At 45.2% G+C, this 21,081-nt stretch overlaps 1 protein-coding gene across 2 annotated transcripts in view; it reads right to left on the bottom strand.

The window, feature by feature from the left end:
- Positions 1-20,771, bottom strand: part of LOC311118593 (max-interacting protein 1-like) — a 35,466-nt gene extending 14,695 nt beyond the window's left edge. The window contains exons 1-3 of one of the 2 annotated variants that reach the window (XM_084193382.1): positions 20,454-20,771; positions 17,896-18,001; positions 12,986-13,015 (exon numbers count right to left, since the gene is read on the bottom strand). In XM_084193382.1, coding sequence (XP_084049508.1) covers positions 12,986-13,015; positions 17,896-18,001; positions 20,454-20,688 — 371 coding nt within the window. In that variant the 5' untranslated portion in view covers positions 20,689-20,771. Of the gene's footprint in view, positions 1-12,985; positions 13,016-17,895; positions 18,002-18,378; positions 18,837-20,453 lie in introns of those variants that run through there. The other variant, XM_084193383.1, reaches the window with a different exon arrangement.
- Positions 20,772-21,081: the final 310 nt, after the last annotated feature.

The following is a 21,081-nucleotide window of genomic DNA, read 5'->3' as shown; positions in this document are numbered from 1 at the left end:
ACAAGCCCTTAACACTTAATTTTCTTAAAACTGCATTGTTGGTTAAGTAAAAAATTGATAAGTAAAAAATATAAAAGGAGAAAAATAGACAAATAACAAATAATTAAAGAGCAGCAGTAAAATAACAGTAGGGAGGCTATATTGTGACACTCTGGCTCCGGGACTTTTGTATTTGAGCCAGGGTGTATTTGTTTTGTGGGGTTTTGTTGTGGGGTTTTGTTGTATAGGGTGTATTCGTTTGGTTGTGTTTTGGGTGAGTTATTTGTGGTGTCGTGTGACTCCCAATCGGAGGTAACGAGTGTCAGCTGTCGGCTCGTTATCTCTGATTGGGAGCCATATTTAAACTGTTTGTGTTCTCATGAGGGTTGTGGGTTTTTGTTCCTGTTTAGTCTTTGTCACTATTGGACTTCACATTCGTCGCTTTGGTTTGTTGTTTTTGGTTGCTTTAAGTAATAAAGTCAACATGTTCTTTTCACTCGCTGCGCCTTGGTCTCCTTCACTCCTCGACGAACGTGACAGAAAAACCCACCGTAACAGGACCAAGCAGCGTGTCAAGCGGCAACAGGATTCATGGACGCCTATAAAGGATTCATGGACATGGGAGGAGATACTGGCTGGAAAGGGTCCTTGGGCACAACCGGGAGAATATCGCCGCCCTCGTGAAGAGCTGGAGGCAGCTAAAGCCGAGAGGAGGCGGTATGAGGAGGCAGCACGGAGTCAAGGCTGGAAGCCCGTGGGTACTACCCAAAAATTTCTTGGGGGGGGGCTAAAAGGGAGTGTGGCGAAGTCAGGTAGGAGACCTGCGCCTACTCCCTGGACTTACCGTGGAGAGCGAGAGTACGGGCAGACACCGTGTTACGCAGTAGAGCGCATGGTGTCTCCTGTACGCAGGCATAGCCCGGTTCGGTACAGTCCAGCTCCACGTATCGGCCGGGTTAGAGTGAGCGTTGAGCCAGATGTCATGAAGCCGGCCCAACGCATCCGGCTACCAGTGCGTCTTCTCGGGCCGGCGTACATGGCACCAGCCTTACGCATGGTGTTCCCGGTTCGCCCACATAGGCCGGTGCGGGTTATTCCACCTCCCCGTACTGGTCGGGCGACGGGGAGCATCAACCCAGGTAAGGTTGGTCAGGCTCAGTGCTCAAGGGAGCCAGTAAGCCTGCACGGTCCGGTATTTCCGGCGCCACCTCCCCGCTCCAGCCCAGTACCACCAGGGCCTACACCACGCACTAGGCTTCCTGTACGTCTGCAGAGCCCTGTGTCTCCTCCACGCACTAGCTGTATGGTGCGTGTCTCCAGCCTTTTCCCACCAGTGCCTACACCACGCACCAAGCCTCCTGTGTGTCCCCCGAGTCCTGTGCGTCCTGTTGCTGCTCTCCGCACTAGGCCTTATGTGCGTCCCCAGGGTCCAGCATGCCCTGTTCCTGCTCTCCGCACTAGGCCTTATGTGCGTCCCCAGGGTCCAGCATGCCCTGTTGCTTCTCCCCGCACTAGCCCTGAGATGCGTGTCCTCAGCCCGGTACCTCCAGTTCCGGCACCACGCACCAGGCCTACGGTGCGCCTCAGACGGCCAGAGTCGGCCGTCTGCCCAACGGGGCCTGAACTGCCCGTCTGCCCTAAGGCGCTTGAACTTTCCGTCTGCCATGAGCCTTCAAAGCCGTCCGCCAGACCGGAGCCGCTAGAGCCTTCCGCCAGACAGGATCAGCCAGAGCCTTCCGCCAGACAGGATCAGCCAGAGCCTTCCGCCAGCCATGAGCAGCCAGATCCGTCAGCCAGCCATGAGCAGCCAGATCCGTCAGCCAGCCATGAGCAGCCAGATCCGTCAGCCAGCCATGAGCAGCCAGATCCGTCAGCCAGCCATGAGCAGCCAGATCTTTCAGCCAGCCATGAGCCGTCCAGCCAGGATCCGCCAGAGCCGTCCAGCCAGGATCCGCCAGAGCCAGCCAGCCAGGATCCACCATTGAGTCCGGGGCTGTCCCTTAGCCCGATGCTGTCCCTTAGTCCGGTGCTGCCCCTTAGCCAGGTGCGGTCCCTTAGCCCGGTGCTGCCCCTAAATCCAGGTGGGGTAAGTTGGAGGGTGGTCATGTGGAGGAGGCTAGGGAAGCGGGTGGTGACTAAGGTGGGGTGGGGACCACGACCAGGGCCAGAACCGCCACCGTGGACAGACGCCCACCCAGACCCTCCCCTAGACTGTATGCTGGTGCGCCCGGAGTGCGCACCTTTAGGGGGGGGTACTGTGACACTCTGGCTCCGGGACTTTTGTATTTGAGCCAGGGTGTATTTGTTTTGTGGGGTTTTGTTGTGGGGTTTTGTTGTATAGGGTGTATTCGTTTGGTTGTGTTTTGGGTGAGTTATTTGTGGTGTCGTGTGACTCCCAATCGGAGGTAACGAGTGTCAGCTGTCGGCTCGTTATCTCTGATTGGGAGCCATATTTAAACTGTTTGTGTTCTCATGAGGGTTGTGGGTTTTTGTTCCTGTTTAGTCTTTGTCACTATTGGACTTCACATTCGTCGCTTTGGTTTGTTGTTTTTGGTTGCTTTAAGTAATAAAGTCAACATGTTCTTTTCACTCGCTGCGCCTTGGTCTCCTTCACTCCTCGACGAACGTGACATATATACAGGGGGTACCGGTACAGAGTCAATGTGCGGGGGCACAGGTTAGTCCAGGTAATTGGGGTAATATGTACATGTAGGTAGAGTTATTAAAGTGACTATGCATAGATAATAAACAGAGAGTAGCAGCAGCGTAAAAGAGGGGTGGGGGGACAATGCAAATAGTCCAGGTACCCATTTGATTAGCTGTTCAGGAGTCTTATGGCTTGGGAGTAGAAGCTGTTAAGAAGCCTTTTGGACCTAGACTTGGCGCTCCGGTACCGCTTGCTGTGCAGTAGCAGAGAGAACAGTCTATGACTAGGGTGGCTGGAGTCTTTGACAATTTTTAGGGCCTTCCTCTGACACCGCCTTGTATAGAGGTCCTGGATGGCAGGAAACTTGGCCCCAGTGATGTACTGGGCAGTATGCACTACCCTCTGTAGTGCCTTGCGGTCGGAGGCCGAGCAGTTGCCATACCAGGCGGTGCAGCCGTGTGAGTACATGAACACTGCTGTCTCTCACGTGCACGCCCACCCGTCTTATAAAAACACACAACTAACATAGCTTACTGTATACTCAGTCACAAACACACACATGCACACTAACACAGGCTCCAGTGTTGAATCTAGCTACGCTAGCAACACAATGGAGATGTTGTTTTTATGGTAAGGATGCCCTGTGTGGTTCAGTGTGTGTGTGTTCCCTCTCTCTTTCATGAGGCCCACTGCTTACTGTGCTGTCACATGATGACTGCTATGGTGCAGGTCACATGTTCTACCAGCAGCACCTGTCCAACTAACTGACTGAACAGGTCATGTAGCCTATTGGACTGGGGTCAAATAGTCTGTTTGTTCTCGATGCTTAAAGCACATGGTAGTAACACCCACTTAGTCTTTTTTAAAGCACCCACATGGTTAACTCCCAAAAGCAACATCATCACAACATATCACCTTCCCATAGGACAACCCCACCAGGAAGAGTCAGTCAGTGTCACTTCAAGGTTCTGTACTAGATTGACCTTTTCCAATACTATATTTAAGCAATAAGGAACAAGGGGGTGTGGTATATTGGCCATATACCACAAACCCCTGAGGTGCCTTATTGCTATTATAAACTGGTTACCAACGTAATTAGAGCAGTAAAAATACATGTTATACGGTCTGATATACCACGGCTGTCAGCCAATCAGCATTCAGGGCTCGAACCACCCAGTTTATAAAATGTTTTATTTGTAGCAACCACATGATTTTCTAAAGGGAACGAAATGTTCTAAAGAACCATACTGCCATGATAATCAAAGAGCAAATTAAACATTTGATTCAATTCATTACTTTGGGATTCTTATTTGATTCCCTAGTTATAGGCTACTTATTCTATTCCAATAACAGACCATACAGCTGATCGACACAGAGCCACCTTCCCATAGGATAATAGGATGTGTCACTGTCCCCCCTCAAAGCAAATTGGATGTAAATCCGAGTGACAGGGGTGAATGTAAATAAAGAAATACATTGATATTCTTGGCGAGTGGTGGATTGTAATATCTTGCCGAGCAGTGAGTGTTGACATGGTGATCTGCCACGTTTCTGGGCTTAAACACACACACACACACAAACACACACACACACACACACTACTCTCTCAGATGAATATAGGCCTGTCCTGCCGATGGCGTCTTTACACTAAAGGACAGGAGGACGCTTTGCTGTTGTCTATTATAAGACATAGACAGATGGGGGAGAGGGATGGATGTAGGGAGAGGGAGAGGGGGGGGTGGCATACAATACGTTGCGGGGGAGGGAGAGGTGGGGAGAAACAGAGAGGGGAAAAAAAGAGATGGAGAAAGAGAGAGAGAGCGAGGGGGGGACGGGGAGAGACCGTCATTAAAGGTCTAACTCTTCCATCTCTGTGTAATCTGCCCAGAAACTAGCATCTGAAGCCTACAGCAATGTATGAAATGTTGCGCTGCTAGCTGGGCTAGCTACTAAAGACAGAGTGCTCCAGCTCTTAGTGGTTGAGATAACATAGACAACATCCTTGTATAGTTACAACCCTCAATAAGCCAATAGGACAAAAGAGCAGAAACACAAGGACATGAAGCGTGTCTAGCTGGCTATTGACAGAAAGAAACGATTTGGGACTCTTAGACTGGTACTTGAGAGAGTAAATGAGAGAGAGAGAGAGAGAGAGATCCCTCCTTCGCTGTCTTCTTCTTCTGAGTGGGGGACATCCTATAAGGACAATCGTCCTTTGAGTTTTCACTACAGGCAGACAACTGACAGGCAATTGTTATATGTAACTAACAGCACTGAAGAATGAAAGGAATGTGGAATGTGTTCACTCTAGAAGTGTGCGACAGCCCACTCCACTCGTTGGGGATCCTAGAGACTGATTAGTGAGTCTGGGGAGTCGGAATTCCCTCTCGGAATGAAGTCGGATGGTGACCCATATTCCATGTCGGAATGACAGAGAAACATTGGGGATGTAGCTATTCTGTGGGGGTGGAATTTATCACTATGAGTGGGTAGGTATGGTGGTATTCAGTGTGTGTGTGAGTGTGTGTGTGTGTGTGTTTCTCTCTCGTTTTCTGGTTCTCAGTAATGCCCTTTTTAGACTTCCATGGACTAACATCAGTTCCTTCTTCATTCCTTTGAGATATGATTGTCTGGTCGTGAGCAGCACATCCTGTGGATCCATCCAGACAACCACTGGGTTGTTTAGTCTAGAACCACAGTGGAACTCAAAACCAGCTGGTGTATAAAGGGGTTAAATCAACATGGGATATCTGGAATATCAGGGAACCCTGCACCACATTACTTACTCACTCACTCACGCAGGCACACACACACACAACATTTACATTTTAGTCATTTAGCAGATGCTCTTATCCAGAGCGACTTACAGTTAGTGAGTGCATACATTATTATTATTTTATTTTTTCATACCCCCCGTGGGAATCGAACCCACAACCCTGGCATTGCAAACGCCATGCTCTATCAACTGAGCTACATCCCTGCCGGCCATTCCCTCCCCTACCCTGGACGACGCTAGGCCAATTGTGCGCCGCCCCATGGGTCTCCCGGTCGCGGCCGGCTACGACAGAGCCTGGATTCGAACCAGGATCTCTAGTGGCACAGCTAGCCTTAGACCACTGCGCCACTCAGGAGGCGTACACACACACACACACACACACACACACACACACACACACACACACACACACACACACACACACACACACACACACACACACACACACACACACACACACACACACACACACACACACACACACACACACACACACGAGGGTTGGTTGGTAAATAAATCCAATTGTACGATAATTGCTGGGCAGATATACACTGTAGTCGATCTGTCCTACTACACGTCACGCCTGCTCACTGAACCCATGCCAAACCACAGAGCGGCATCTGCAATGATGCATGGCAACACAGCAACACAGAGAGGGAGGGAGGGATGAGAGGGGAAGTTTAAAAAGGAAGCATTGCGAGAGGAGAGAAGAGAGAGAGTGGAATGAAATGGATAGAGAGTAAAAAGCAAGTGAGTGAAAGAGAGAGAGATACTTGTTTAATTATCTATTTCACTTGCTTTGGCAATGTAAACATATGTTTCCCATGCCAATAAAGCCCTTTGAATTGAATTGAGAGAGAAAGAGAGAGAGAGAGTTAGAAATAGTCAGCGTGGGGGATGACTGGAGGAAGAGGAGGTAGAGGAGGGGGTTATGCAGGCTATGCCAGCTGTGCAGTGTCCAGTAGGTTCTAGCAGGCAGGGTCCCAGTGAGACTGGGACTGGGGGCTCATAACTAACACACACATGGATTAGTTCACACGTGCCTAAAATCGCTCTGCTCTGTAGCTTTTAATCTGGTCCACTGGAGAGAGGGATGGAGGGGATGGGTGGAGAGAGGAGAGAGATAGAGAGGGGGAGGGGAGAGAATGAGAGAGAGATAGAGAGAAAGAGAGAGCAGACCCCAATATCACATGACCTCAGAATCATGTGATTCTGGCGTCCACAAAGCTTGATGACTCTCTACTACTCAAAACAAGAAGTGTCGCTTCCCCTCCTTAGTCCCTACCTCCATGGGGATCCCCTCCTCTATCGTTCCCTGCTTCCCCTCCTTAGTCCCTACCTCCATGGGGATCCCCTCCTCTATCGTTCCCTGCTTCCCCTCCTTAGTCCCTACCTCCATGGGGATCCCCTCCTCTATCGTTCCCTGCTTCCCCTCCTTAGTCCCTACCTCCATGGGGATCCCCTCCTCTATCGTTCCCTGCTTCCCCTCCTTAGTCCCTACCTCCATGGGGATCCCCTCCTCTATCATTCCCTGCTTCCCCTTCATCTCTTTCTTTTCTCTATCATTCCCCATCCATGATCCATCCCTCCATCACTTCCCATCCCTCCATCACTTCCCATCCCTCCATCACTTCCCATCCCTCCATCACTTCCCATCCCTCCATCACTTCCCATCCCTCCATCACTTCCCATGCCTCCATCCCCCCTTCTATAGTGACCTGAGGTCAGAGGAGCATTGGATTAAACTCCAATAACCAGAAGGCTTTACTGTCCTAAAACACCACGTTGGGCTGAAACAGATAAAACCGAGGGAGATCCCTCCAACATCCAACCAACCAGATGTTGGCTTCTGGGGCACGACTGTCCTTCTGCTATCCCTGATATCCTCTCTCCTCTCACTCTGCTCTGGTTTATGCTAATACTGTACACACACACACAGCTGTCTCCCCACCCCCGCCTCAAATCCTAAAAGCAGATCCACTTAACCATGCCTTGTAACAGTGGCTAGGTACAGTAGTTCACAAACCCAGGACCCTATAAGCTAGCTCTGTCCCTGTTACGGAACACTAACTGTAAACAATGACACTCCACCATCCACACAAACCAACCAGGAAGGATATGATGTCGTCAGAAGATACCGCATTTTGATTGGAGGGCATCCGTCCTTAACAAGCCATGATTGGTCGAAACTGAGCAGTTTTCCCTCTAGCAGTCTAAATATAGACCCCAGACAAATGTAATCGAGATGGTTCAGTTCCAACAGGCTTCTAGTTCTTCCTTTTAGGTTGGATGATTTGGTTAGCTGGAATGCTAACCGATTGACACGCTGCTCTAGGGTGCGTCCCAAATAGCACCCGATTCCCTATGTAGTGCACTACTTTTGACCAGGGCCCATAGGGAATAGGGTGCCATTTGGGACAAAGTTCTAGACTAGCAGCAGCAGCAGTAGGGGAGAGGACGGAACATTAGTGCATTCCATCCTGGAACACTCCTACTAAACAGCCACTTGGGATGTGGGTTTCGTTTGTCAAGAAGCGTGACCCACTATCGTTATGGGGTGGGTGAGAAAATACCACCACATAAGGAGTTTTATTAGTTGTGGTAAAAGGGTAAAGAGGGAGAGATGTTGATTTGATCGAAAGCACTGTCTTATCAGGGAGATATTCCAAATACAATCAAAACACTTCTATTTCTATCCTTCTAAACAAACATGAGTGTGTAATCCCCGAAACAAACTGACCCTCCCATATCCTGCACATCTTGGAATGCTGTACGTGCTAATGCAAATATCCTGTATAAACACAAACATCCCCTGTATAAGGGCACAACAAGGATGTGCAAAGATATCCTGAGTCAAAGGTCAGGTAAGGACGAGTGACCGGCACCTAATCCAGCTGGAGGGTGTGTGTGTGTTCACTAAACCAGTGTGTTCTTACAGAACGACTCAGCAGAGGGAGAATATAGGACAGTTAGGAAGACGTGCGTAACGAGGATGACCTAGAGATTCTCTTGTGTCTCCTACACGGAGTGTGTAATGAGCTGATGTAGGACCGTGTGTACACAGTACATCTAGGTTTGTGTATGTGAGTGGATTAGTGCACGCGGTTGGCTAAATATGTGTCCTTCAGAGTCAGGCCCTTCGTGAGACAGGTGTTTTCCGTCTCTATTCACCCTCACCCAGTTACTGTTACTATTGCACCCTCTCACAGCCAGATCAACTAACGCTACGCTATGCTAATGCTAACCGCTAACTAACTCCTATAACGGAATATTACTGCTAGCGTCGCTAATGCTAACTGCTAGCAAACAGCTAGTTAACGCTTTTACCAAAATAGAAGTTAGCGGTTAGCATAGCCTCGCCTAGCGTAGCGGATCTGGCTGACCAGAGGGGAACGTGCTCCAGCCCCCAGCACGTGTGCGTGCTCCACCCTGACTCCGCTGTGCTCCGCTGTGCTCCACTCTGGCTCTGCTGCGCTCGCCAGACCAAAGATCAAGTCCCTTAAGCTGCTTTTCTGAGCCAAGAAAAGCTTACAAGGCATCACGTTGGTTGGCTAAGAACGAATGAGTCCCAAACCGCACCCTATTCCCTATTTAGTGCACTGCTTTTGACCAGAGCCGGTCAAAAGTAGTGCACTATATAGGGAATAGGTTGCCATTTGGGACGAACCCCAACTGGGTCCAGTTTGGGCCTGGCTGCAAGGCCTGACAACAGGGAGGGTGGGGTGGGTATTGTTGTTGCTATGGTCGGAGGAGAATTGGGACAAACTCCGCTCTCACACACCATGAAGGATGTAGACCTGAGCACCTCAGGGTCCTAAAGCCTGGGCCAAAACCAAAACAGCTTTCAGAGTGAAGTCACGACTTTGGTATTGTGTTTCATGGTCTTATTCTGCTCCTCTAAAGTCATTCAGAATGATCAGATGAGAGAAGACATGAGGTTCTTCTGAAGTTATGTTCAATTGAATGCAATACATTTACATTTACGTCATTTAGCAGACGCTCTTATCCAGAGCGACTTACAAATTGGTGCATTCACCTTCTGATACGTAAGGGATAATCAATGAGGGGCTATGCATTCTATGGAAAATAATGAACGACGTGGAAGGTGTGTTCCACGACACGACGCGCCAGCGGAGTGGAACTCACCTTTCACGGAGTTGCATTATTTTCCAGAGAACACATAGAGCCCAATGGGTAGTGGGTAATTGAAATTGGAATCGAACTGCACTAAATATTGCAGATTGTACCCTTAATATATCATAGACATCCCTTGCTGAAAGGTGTTTAAGAGAGAGTCTGTTTGCACAACCCCTTGTCATAGAGTGTCGAGCGGAAAAACTAATATAATTCTATCAGCGGCAGAGAGACTAGAGACACCCAACCACCAGCAGCAATATAATTTAGGAGTTGTATTATTGTCTTGTGTATTATAGGCCTGATACACACTATTAAAAGAATAGTGAGGGGTGAGGGAGACGGCATCTCTAGATTTATGTCCCAGAGTAAAAGCCTGGCCCTCTTGATTACCCATAAACAGAGACAGCATAAAACAACATGGCCAGTTGAACACACAGCTGGTTCAATAGGGACTACGCTCATTGAATCCCTCACTAGCAGCATGTATACTGTACATACAATACTTAGCCTAGCATCACGCATAGGAAACAAGCTAATGGTAGGGTTTGGTTAGTAAAATACTAAGTGGTGTTTTAGGGGCTAGGCTATTTGGTTAGCAAAATGCTCACTCACATACTGCTCTAGCAAGGAAGCACCCCACAAACAATCTAATGGTATAATTTGTCTTAGGTACTATTTGTTTTGCGTAATGTTAATGGACGTTGGGAAGCACCCAGCATACACTAACAAACAAGCTAAACCAACCAGTGTAAACTCTAGCTCTAATGCAGTAGGCTATAATTTCACGTCTTCATGTATGAGCGACCTGGTTTATAAGAGACTGCTAAATAATCAAAGAGGGTGAAACCGACGTGTTATCTAGTCTGGTGGCAGTGGAGGCCTGATGGTATGTGAGCATCTGGAATGTGGTTTCTGGGTTTCAGGTCTCTCATCTTCTACCCTGTCATCTCTGTCTGCAGCACGGCTTTGTCACTACAGGGATATCACCTCACGGGCCTGCTGCGGTAGCAAGAACAATGGAATGGAACTAGTCCATTTGATAAACTTGACAAAATGGAATGGAACTGGTGAGTGTTCCATTCCAGAAACCAGAGTGCAGCAGGGCTGGCTTGGACAATTCAATGCCAAACGGGTTTAGTAGGCCCGTGACATATAAAGTATGGTATTTGCTTACAGCAAATGAGATTAACTGTATGCTTGTGATTCAGATTTTTGAATGTTTTTTCTTAAAGGGCCGGATTATGATTCCTCCATGAATGAAACTAATTTCTCTAATATTGATTTGTTTTAGGTTTAATCTGCCCAGCAACAACACCACTCACTGTGGCCTAGGTCTAAATGTCATGTGGTAGGTTGAAAACCTTGTCAACAGCAACTAACAGGTGCACTTGGCTGCTACAGTGCTGTTTTAGCATAATGCATTAAGCACGGGATGTTCCCAACCAGCTAGGCAAGCACAGCAGTTAGTTACATCAGTAAAGGCCTACAGATGTAGGATCTTCATTTGATCAACCTTTTGCAGGAGAACTTTCCTGCAACGCAGGACATTTTTTTACTTGTAGTGTATTTGAGGTTTAAAATGGCTTCTGAAGTTTGTCATTTCCACTTTGACATTTCAGACTTGATTTCCCCTACAAAAACGTCCATTAATTATAATCCACATAATAATTCACATTTTCGGTTGCTGCAGGATTATTTTCCGGCTGGCTCATATTAAGATTCTACATCTGTACGTCTCCTCGCTCCTCCTACCCTCATCACTTATCTCGGCCACAACCCACACAGAGCCACCAGTGCCACACGATGCGTCAGCACTGACGATGCAAAACCATTAGGGCGCTATCTGCCAGAACCAGTCTCTGTGGCAGGATGGTGTCATTAGAACACAGAACAGTCATGAGATGAGATGACACATCATAACCTTGTCTATATTTAACTAGTTAATTGGTCAACCAACACATCTCCTCTCCCAATGTCCCTGTCATTTAGAAAAGTCACAAAATAAATAACGAGGTGGTATGTAATGAAATGGATTCATTCCTTTCATTGTGCGTAGACTAAAGAGAGGCTACATTAGGAAATGAGTGGGCTTGTTTTGACTATAAATCCTTCAGTCTAGCCTTGTATTATTGATGGTTTCCAAGTGAACCCTTTCAGACCTTCCTCTCCTCTCAGGCGATTGATGAAGCCTAAACACTCCAATGTGGGTGGTTGAACTCCAAATCTGATAAGGGCTTCTAAGAATCCACTGTCTTCTGTCTGTACAAAGCAGCCATAAAACCCTGGGTGTGTCTGAAATGGCACCCTATTCACTATGCAGTGCACTACTTTAAACCAGGGCCCAAATTGCACCTTATTCCCTATATAGTACCCTACGGGCCCTGATCAAAAGTAGTGCACTTTATAGGGAATAGGGTGCCATTTCAGACGCAGCCGCTCTCACCCTCAGTAACCTCCAATGCCCCACATTCCTCTGCTTCAGATCAGTGGTGAGTGAGTTTGGGAAAATGCCAAAAATAGCAGAAGTTTCTCCAAATATGCTTAGACAGTTGAAAACACCTACCCTGCGAAAGGACAGGAGAGTGAAACTTCAAATAGCTAGGCCTACTTGTTGCGGTGTAAACTAGCAAGCCTAACTTCTATGCAATTGACGAGCAAAAAAAATAAGAAACTTGCATAACATGCACTCCAGAAACTATTTGAACAATTGGCTTGCGTCCCCAAATGGCACCCTATTCCATATATAGTGCACTATGGGTCCTGGTCAAAAGTAGTGCACTATGTAGGGAATAGGGTGCCATTTGAGACACTGAAAATGTCTCTGGTTTCGGGCCCAGTCTGCTGTGCTTGCACCCTACCCTGCCCTGCCTGGCCGTAACCGTGTAACTCAAAGCCCTTAGCAATGGCTCCATTGCGTAACCCAATGTACTGTAGAGTGGTGAACCCAATGTACTGTAGAGTGGTGAACCCAATGTATTGTAGAGTGGAGACTCAACATAGAGGGGGAGGGAGGGCAAAGAGAGAGAGGGCAGAGATAGAGGTGGAGAGAGAGAGAGTGTAGAGAGACAGAGGACAGAGAGAGAAAGGGAGAGAGAGAGAGAGAGAGAGCAGAAAGAGAGAGAACAGAGAGAGGAAGCAAGAGAGAGAAAGAAAGAAAGAGAGAGTGGCAGAGAGAGAGAGGGCAGAGAGAGAGAGGCAGAGAGAGAGAGGCAGAGAGAGAGAGAGAGAATATCCTTAGATTAAGAGGAACTAGGTCAAATCTTCCTTTTGCTTTAATAACCTGTTGCTGGGGAAAGTTGCCTGGTGGAAAGCTACAAACTGGCAGGCTAAGAGCAAGTGATTTTGCAGTGCAATTTGAAGGGCTAGTTGGACTTTTCCGTATATATTTGGACAAGTTGACTTTTTGTTTTAAGTGTAATAAGTATGAAAATGAAAGACCAACTCACCTGTTCTTCTCCAACTCATTATGTGTGGACCTGCAAACAGAAAAACAAGAAAGGAACTTGTTAACCAAGGAACCAACACATTGCAAAGACCTGTGACATTTCAACACATCAATAATTACAAAAGCTTCATTTCAGAAGTCAATAGGCGTATCTATTTCAACAAACATCCATGGATTCAGTTGAGGGGAACAGTATATTGCTGGTACACTGCACTTACTTTGACTTGGTCTGATCAGAATGAATTGTATTGATCAATTAATCCCAATGGAGAGGTACTGTACTAAACTCCTACACACACACACACACACACACACACACACACACACAGATTGGCTGGACTGCGAGGTGCAATACTAAGACTGTGCCTGAGAGTCAGTGTGCACTATGCACTGTGAGTATGGTTGATATGCCCGGCCAGGCTTCAGTCCCATACAAAGGGCCTGTTTCGTCACACACTTCAACCTCCTCCTCCAACACTGCATAGCCCCATGTAGCCCCATGTGTATGGCTGCCTGAGAGTGTGGCGTGTGTATGTGTCAGGCCTCAGACTCAGTGCTGTGTTAATAATGCAAAGTGATTCATCTGGTTCCCTAAGAGCCTCTTTGTATGGCAACACACTGAAGATAATCAGGCCCTCCTGCTACGGCCTAAATGGCCTGCCTGCCCGCCCAGTGTGTGTGTGTATGAGAGTGTGTGTGTGTGTGTCTTTTTAAACAAACTCCTCAACCCACTCGCCGCAGGGAGGAACCAATTATTGGTTCCCAGGTCATATGGGCACTTCTCTTTATTGGAGGGGAACTATTACTGTTGCGAAATTTTCACACACAAAAATGGCATCCTCCTGCAGAGGCTGACCTGATAGGATAGACCACTGTTTAGCTACACGGAACAAGGGATGAGGAAGAGAGTAAGGAGAAAGAAAGAACGACAGAGAGGGAGGAAAAGAGACGCTGCCAGGTTACAAGGGATTCTGGGAGTTGGTGCCTCTTCAGAGCGACTCCAAATCCTTTTTATTTTATTTTACATTTAATTATTAATGTACATAAAAACACCATATGTCTCCATTAGAATACATTACCACCGCTGCTGCTCTTGTGCTTATTGTGTATGCAAGACTGGGTTAACAACTGAACTGTGACAGTCATTTCTCATTAACAAGGACCAGAGAAGCCGGTCTCTGCTAAGCTTGCCATCACAGCCTAGCAAGGACCTAAGATGTAACCAATTTCCTGTACTGTAAATAATTATGTAGAAAAACGACATCCTCCTCCGAAACATTTTGCAACTCCGTGCTATAAATAAACAACCGTGCCGGACTCCGTATATTAGGCTACACACACACAGAGACACACCCTACACCCACCACACCCTACCCTACACCCACAAGCCTATCTTGATTAATCTAAACCGTTTTTATCTATAGAGCCAATAGACCACCAGCCAGCCAGGAGCCAGAGCCTGCCACCATTTATTAGTGTAAATACCACACAATTTACAGCTCAGCTCATAAACTGTACAAAGCCTTCTCATATACAATGTTAAAACGTCATGCTCCTGCAAGTTTATTTCTCCCCTGTAAAAAATGATGGAGAGATATTAAAGGGGTGCAGACAAACTCTGTGTTTGCTGCTGTTGCGTTGTTCTAATGGTGGCTATGAGGACGCTACCGTCCCACCAATCATATGGGTTAAAGTGTAAATAATTGGATGATGTTACTTAATGTCAGATATTCCCTACAGGGGGATGAAAGATGAGCTGGAATGTGTTTTACAGGGTTGGCACAATTTATCACAGCCCCAGATGAACAATCACAGTAGCAAGCCTTGCCCTTAAAGGGATACTTTGGGATTTTGGCAATGAGGCCCTTTATCTATTTCCCCAGAGTCAGATGAACTCATGGATACCATTTTTATGTCTCTGTGTGCAGTTTGATGGAAGTTGCTAATTAGCGCTAGCACAATTGCTAACGCTAGATAGCATTGGCTTGAGAAACTACCTCCAACTTCCTTCATTCTAGACACAGAGCCATAACAATGGTATGCACCAGGCATCCACCATATGACTCTGGGGAAGTAGATAAAGGGCCTCTGCCAAAATCCTGATGTATCCCTTTAACTACACACATAGAACTAACATCAACAACATGCATTATAGTCTTTCATGGTTGAGGAGAAATTGACTACTTCTCTTATAGTATTTTTAAGAAACAACTGTGCACTCTCTGCTGTTGTGGCATTTTGCATCATTCTGATTGGTGAAGATTATTTAGAATTTCGACTATCAGGATATCTGAGGAAAATAAATCATGATATGATATTTGAATAGTGAAATAATTTCAAATGCCCATCCCTACTCCAAGCAGGTTAGAGTAAACTCTAAAACGATATAAATGGTTTCGAATAGTATTTGAACCCTGGTCTGCAGCAGCCTCCCCGTGGAGGAAGGATAAATATAAATAATAATAATATGCCATTTAGCAGACGCTTTTATCCAAAGCGACTTACAGTCATGCGTGCATAATTTTTTTTTTTTTGTGTATGGGTGGTCCCGTGGATCGAACCCACTACCGTGGCGTTACAAGCGCCGTGCTCTACCAATTGAGCTACAGAGGACCACGGATCAACCAACAACCCCACAGTACATCTTTATATGGAGACCTGGAGCTGCTCCATGTAAACTACCCGCCCTCTAAGACACATACAGCACCGGATGTCACAGGAAGGCCAAAAAGATCATCAAGGACATCAACCACCAGAGCCACTGCCTGTTCACCCCGCTATCATCCAGAAGGCGAGGTCAGTACAGGTGCATCAAAGCTGGGACCGAGAGAATGAAAAACAGCTTGTATCTTAAGGCATCAGACTGTTAAATAGCCATCACTAGCACATTAGAGGTTGCTGCTTACTATTGAAATCACTGGCCACTTTAAGAAATGGAACACTAGTCACTTTAATAATGTTTACATATCTTGCACTACTCATCTCATATGTATATACTGCATTCTATTCTATAATATTCTAATGTATCTTAGTCCATGCCGCTCTGTCATTGCTTGTCCATATATGTATATATCCTCAAATCCCATTCCTTACTAGTTTTGTGTGTATTGGGTATATGTTGTGAAATTGTCAGATATTACTGCACTGACGGAGCTAGAAGCACAAGCATTTCGCTACACCCGCAATAACATCTGCTAAACTCGTGTATGTGACCAATCAAATTTGATTTGATTTGATTAGAAGAGATCAAGCCAGATAGGCCTAGATCTCCTATATGGGTTAACACTCGTAAACACACTAGCCCAGGGTTTCCCAAGGGGTGCACGTTTTTTTGTTTTTGCCCTAGCACTGCACAGCGGATTCAAATATTCATCAAGCTTTGATAATTTGAGTCAGCTGTGTAGTGTTAGGGCAAAAACCAAAACATGCACCCCTTGGGTCCCGAGGACCCTGTTTGGGAAACGCTGCACTAGCCTATACAGTAGACAATAGTGTATAATCACCCTCTACGGTAGGCTACAGGACACATCAAATCAGCTATCAGAGTGCGATCAGAATGTCTGTAGCAATAGCTCAACAGATGCAGATGACTTGAATGGAGGAATGGAGGATCCCTGCCACACACAACGGTGAGATAAACATGGCCCTGCTCTATAGGGTGAAAGAGGGACAGAGAGTGTGAGATCAGCCAATCTGATCACTATCATTGCCATGCATAACTTGGCTACACTATAGCTGTGAGTAAAATGTTTGTTCCTGTTTTTAATTCCTCTCAAGTTTAAGATGAAAAAGGCTCTCAGTCTCTCAGTCGGATTGAATCACGGCTGGCTGTCTATGGTAAGACGACTGTATAAGTAGAGGACAATAGTATGTCCATGGTCTTAACCGATAAGACCACCTACGCTATTATAGTCTATACAGAATCTAGCCTTCAATGCATTTTCCTCTGAAAGAGCATTACGGCAGTAGTATCAATCTTGTCTAAGGCTTTGTAGAACGTCATTCTCAAATACATCAGCTATTGAAGTGCAGGCTAACGTTTATACATTAGATTAAACTGCATAGATTTTTTGTTATAATCAGATTACACATACAAATGGGGAAAAAATCACAAAGCCACATCGACAGTCTTTTAAAAGGTTCTATGTATTCACCTTGCTCGTGCCTGCATACAACACCAGCCGCAAATAGGAGCTTTTTTCCATCAGGGTTGGGGACAAAACTAACCAAATATTATAGCTTGGGAAGAGTATAACAACATATAGTATTAACAAATGTTTCGACACTGTAAATGGGAATCAGTTGTAAGACTGTAATAACGACTATATTATAACCAATTATTATTTGTTTTGTACATAAAATAATTCAAAACCCATGGTGTTAGTCGGTTTTTCCATCTGCAAATTTCTCCCAGTCCCTAACCTCCATCAGTTTGACAATCAGCTGATGATAGCGAGCTCCAGCTGTTAGTGCTACCCCATGCCCAAAGCAAAGAGTGCCCTAACATTCACTCTCTGTAGGCTACACGGTTTTTAATCCACGTGTATATTTTATGCTTGGACAATTTCTCTGAATACATGTTAACTCCTGCATATAACATGCCATGATGTTCTATAAGTGGGCTTACATGCTGCAAAAGAGGGCAGAAGTAGGTTAAGACCCTCAAGTGGTGTTGTGGCAACCACATCTAGGCTTGTTTTACCAGTCAATAGGCTACAACGTTGCACTGACAGTCGAGTGATAACACATTATGGCAGCATTGTTATCGATCATTCAGCTTATTATAGAGAAATGCAACTGAATGACAGTTAATTCATTTGTTTAGATCAACATAAATACCCAGGCAAATAACACATTGGCATGGCATGCAAGCTCGAAGCTATTGATCAACAAAAGTGCCGTTTTTCTTACCTGTTATGGTTATTGTGGAACTTCTTGTTTCGAAATTTCTTTTGCCTCTGGTAGTTCGTGTTCTGAATGGACGACGGAAACGTCGATGCATATCCGTGTTCACACTCTGTTGAAATAAAATTGTGGTTAAGGCAAGTTGGACCGTCCCCCACCATATGCAACATTTTGTAAACAACGGGAAAAAATATACAATGTTGGTGCTAGATCATCCGAATAAATTGTGCAACTCTTGCCACCCACCACACATCTACCGTTAACGGAATTAATCGTTTGTTTTCGGTGATGACGCTTGAAAACAGCAACAACACACACAGAACACTGTCACTGACATAGCCTAGCTACATTTGTCTGTGGTGTATTTTAAAGTTGTCAAACATGACAAGCAAATGTTTTTAAAACTCTGAAAATACACAAATGAACCTACATAATCAAATTAAACGAATCTAACCACAAATGCCTAACGTTATTTTATTTTTTGCATACCTCTCTCCCTCCTTTCTAGATATTCTGCTGCTTCCAATAACCTCTGGATGTTCATCAACTGCACTGCCGTCATTCTGCTAGAGCTAGCGAACGTTAGCTAAACGTTTCTACAACTTGTGATACTATTTCAAAGACAGGTATTATTGCGTTTCACGATCCAAAATCGGAATAATTGTTCCTCGTTGAGTATAACACAAAACGTTACTTCAGAAATGTCTTGTTTGTTAGCTAATTTGTTTGCTGGATCTGGAATTAAAAGCCTTGTCGAAAAAAATATTCCTAGTCTTATACAACACAGCTAGCTAGCTGCAGCCTATTCAGTCAGGTTTTCAGCCGTTAAAAAATCGAAAAACGAGTGTAGCAAAGTATTAAAAGTATTCAGGAAAAACAGTTAAAAATGTTACAAAATGGATATAAACTACATAACATTTCCACCGAAAGCCCAAAGCCTGCAAAGTCCCTGCTGCTGCCTGTGTTCACTCCTCCCAGTTTGTTTACCTAGCTCCACAGCTGAGGGACGGAGACCTAGCTCGAGCTGGGGGCTGGTCTCGACGCAAAGCTATATGGGATATTGAGTCTTTATTCTATTGATTTCTAAGCTGAAAATATTACCCCTATGCTATGGCTGCTATGCTACTTTGCAATGTACTACTGTCCACCTCCAATGTTTCATGTTATTTAAATAATTACTTTTAATTGTTAATGTAAAGGAAAGAGACTACATTATATGAATAAGCCTTATTTTAATAGCCTGATATTCCTATGTTATTATGTTAAAACGTTATTAACTGGCCTATAATGAGTCTAAAAGCAGGAATGGGCTACAGATCACTCCAGACTAAAGACATCAAACATGAATATTGTCCACTGGATTGTAGTTGAAAACCGGTCTGTATGCTATTCCCGATGATCATATCTCCTTTCGCATTCATTTCTAGCAAAAAAGACTGCAAGCCCCATGAATCAACACCAGAGTGGGGGTGTACCTGCTGACTGAAGCCGGGCCCAGCAACAAATTACATCACCGCAAAGGAGACGCTCGATTGGTGATACCTTGTGACAGGCATCTCATGCGAACTTGCACTTGACCAATCACAAAGGGATTTCGCGCCATGTGGAAAACCCGCAAGTATCAGGAAGCAACAACAATCGGGTAGAAAAAAAGGAGAGATGAAAATGTTGCACGAAAGATATCATTGTTTGTTAGATAATAAGAGAATAGTAATCAATTTACTCTAACTTTGAAACTTACTTATTATATTAAACTTTTTGCAATAACCTGATACGTAAATGGTGTACTAAAGAAAGTATTTTTTATAGAAAATATAATAAAGCATGCAAGCATCTATTCAACAAAATCCCTTTCTTGAGATTTACAGATTGTGCAACTATTGCACAATGAACAGAAATATAAAGCAATACAACTGAAACCAGGTGCTCTAGGCTAGCGTCATAATAGTGAGAAAAAGCATCCTATCTGAAATATGTACAAACATCTAACAATAGGCCTATCTCTCCCCCCAAACAATCGAGCTGTTTAGACTACCGAGGAGGCTGCGGGGGCACTATGACGTCACCCCAAAATGAGTTGGAGGGCGCTGCGATGCTGTGGTAAAATATATCTACTCTCAAAGTGGTGGCCAACAAAATGTTCTGTGCACCCACACCTAAAACCATTATGGGGTTTAATAAATCTAGGCTTCGTCAGTGGCCTGGCCTATATGGTCAAATAGGAATATATGGTGAAATAGGAATTTAGGTTAAATAATTAAATTGTTCCAGTGAGCAGGTGCAAAGCAAATTATGCTTTTGAGGGGTAGAAAAACATACACAAAATTATATATCTTAATCATATCAGAAATCTAGACTACAGGGAAAGTAATAGATAATGTATTACATTCATAATATTAGGCTATTAGTGCAATATCAGTGCGCGTGCATAATAATGCATGCATGAGAATAATAAGTAGATCAGTTGAATGAACTCAGCCCTTTGTTGTCTCGCGTCTGTTGACAATGAAACTCTTGTTTCCCTGAATATTACTGGGAGAAAACCGTTACACAAATAAACTTACTTCCATCCTTCCTCTCGGCGTTCTCGATAAAACTTGCTGCTTCCAGCAAAACTTGAACGTTTTTCAGAAAAGTATCAATCTGACTCAATGGAGAAGAAGCGCCGTCTCTGGAGTTGAAGACGTCATTAATAGAGCAACTAGACATATCAAAATCTTGCTGATCCATAGACGTTTCGGAGTCCAAAAACACATATTCGCTCTTCAACTCTCTTTTCTGCCTATCACTTCTGGCCATTTTCGTTCACTTAGGCTGCTTTGCTGGCTACTTTTCCTGGAGGAAAATAAACAGAAAGGCAGCTAGCAGTAGAGCCTGCTTTGCTTGTTGGTGGTGATAGGGCTTTTATGAACGCAGGTTATATTGCACGAAACGGTGCTTGGAGGATTGTTGCGCATTGGGTACACGGAAAGCCTGCCTCTGTCTGATGCATGCCGCATGGTCCTAACGCCGGCCTTTCAAGGTAGGTTCCTGCCAACGGTTGTCTCTACGTCTCTTCTTTGGCCCCCATATTTTGTGGACTACAGACAATATTACTGAAATATTTCTTTATGATAGCAACAGAATGAAAACTATTCGAGTTGGTGTATAAGGTGGCTATAAGCACTGTATGTAATACGATTATATTTTGGT

The sequence above is a fragment of the Coregonus lavaretus genome, assembly GCF_964263955.1.
Source record: "Coregonus lavaretus genome assembly, contig: HAP1_SCAFFOLD_1037, whole genome shotgun sequence".
Lineage (NCBI taxonomy): Eukaryota > Metazoa > Chordata > Actinopteri > Salmoniformes > Salmonidae > Coregonus > Coregonus lavaretus.
This window is presented reverse-complemented; position numbering and strand designations above follow the sequence as displayed.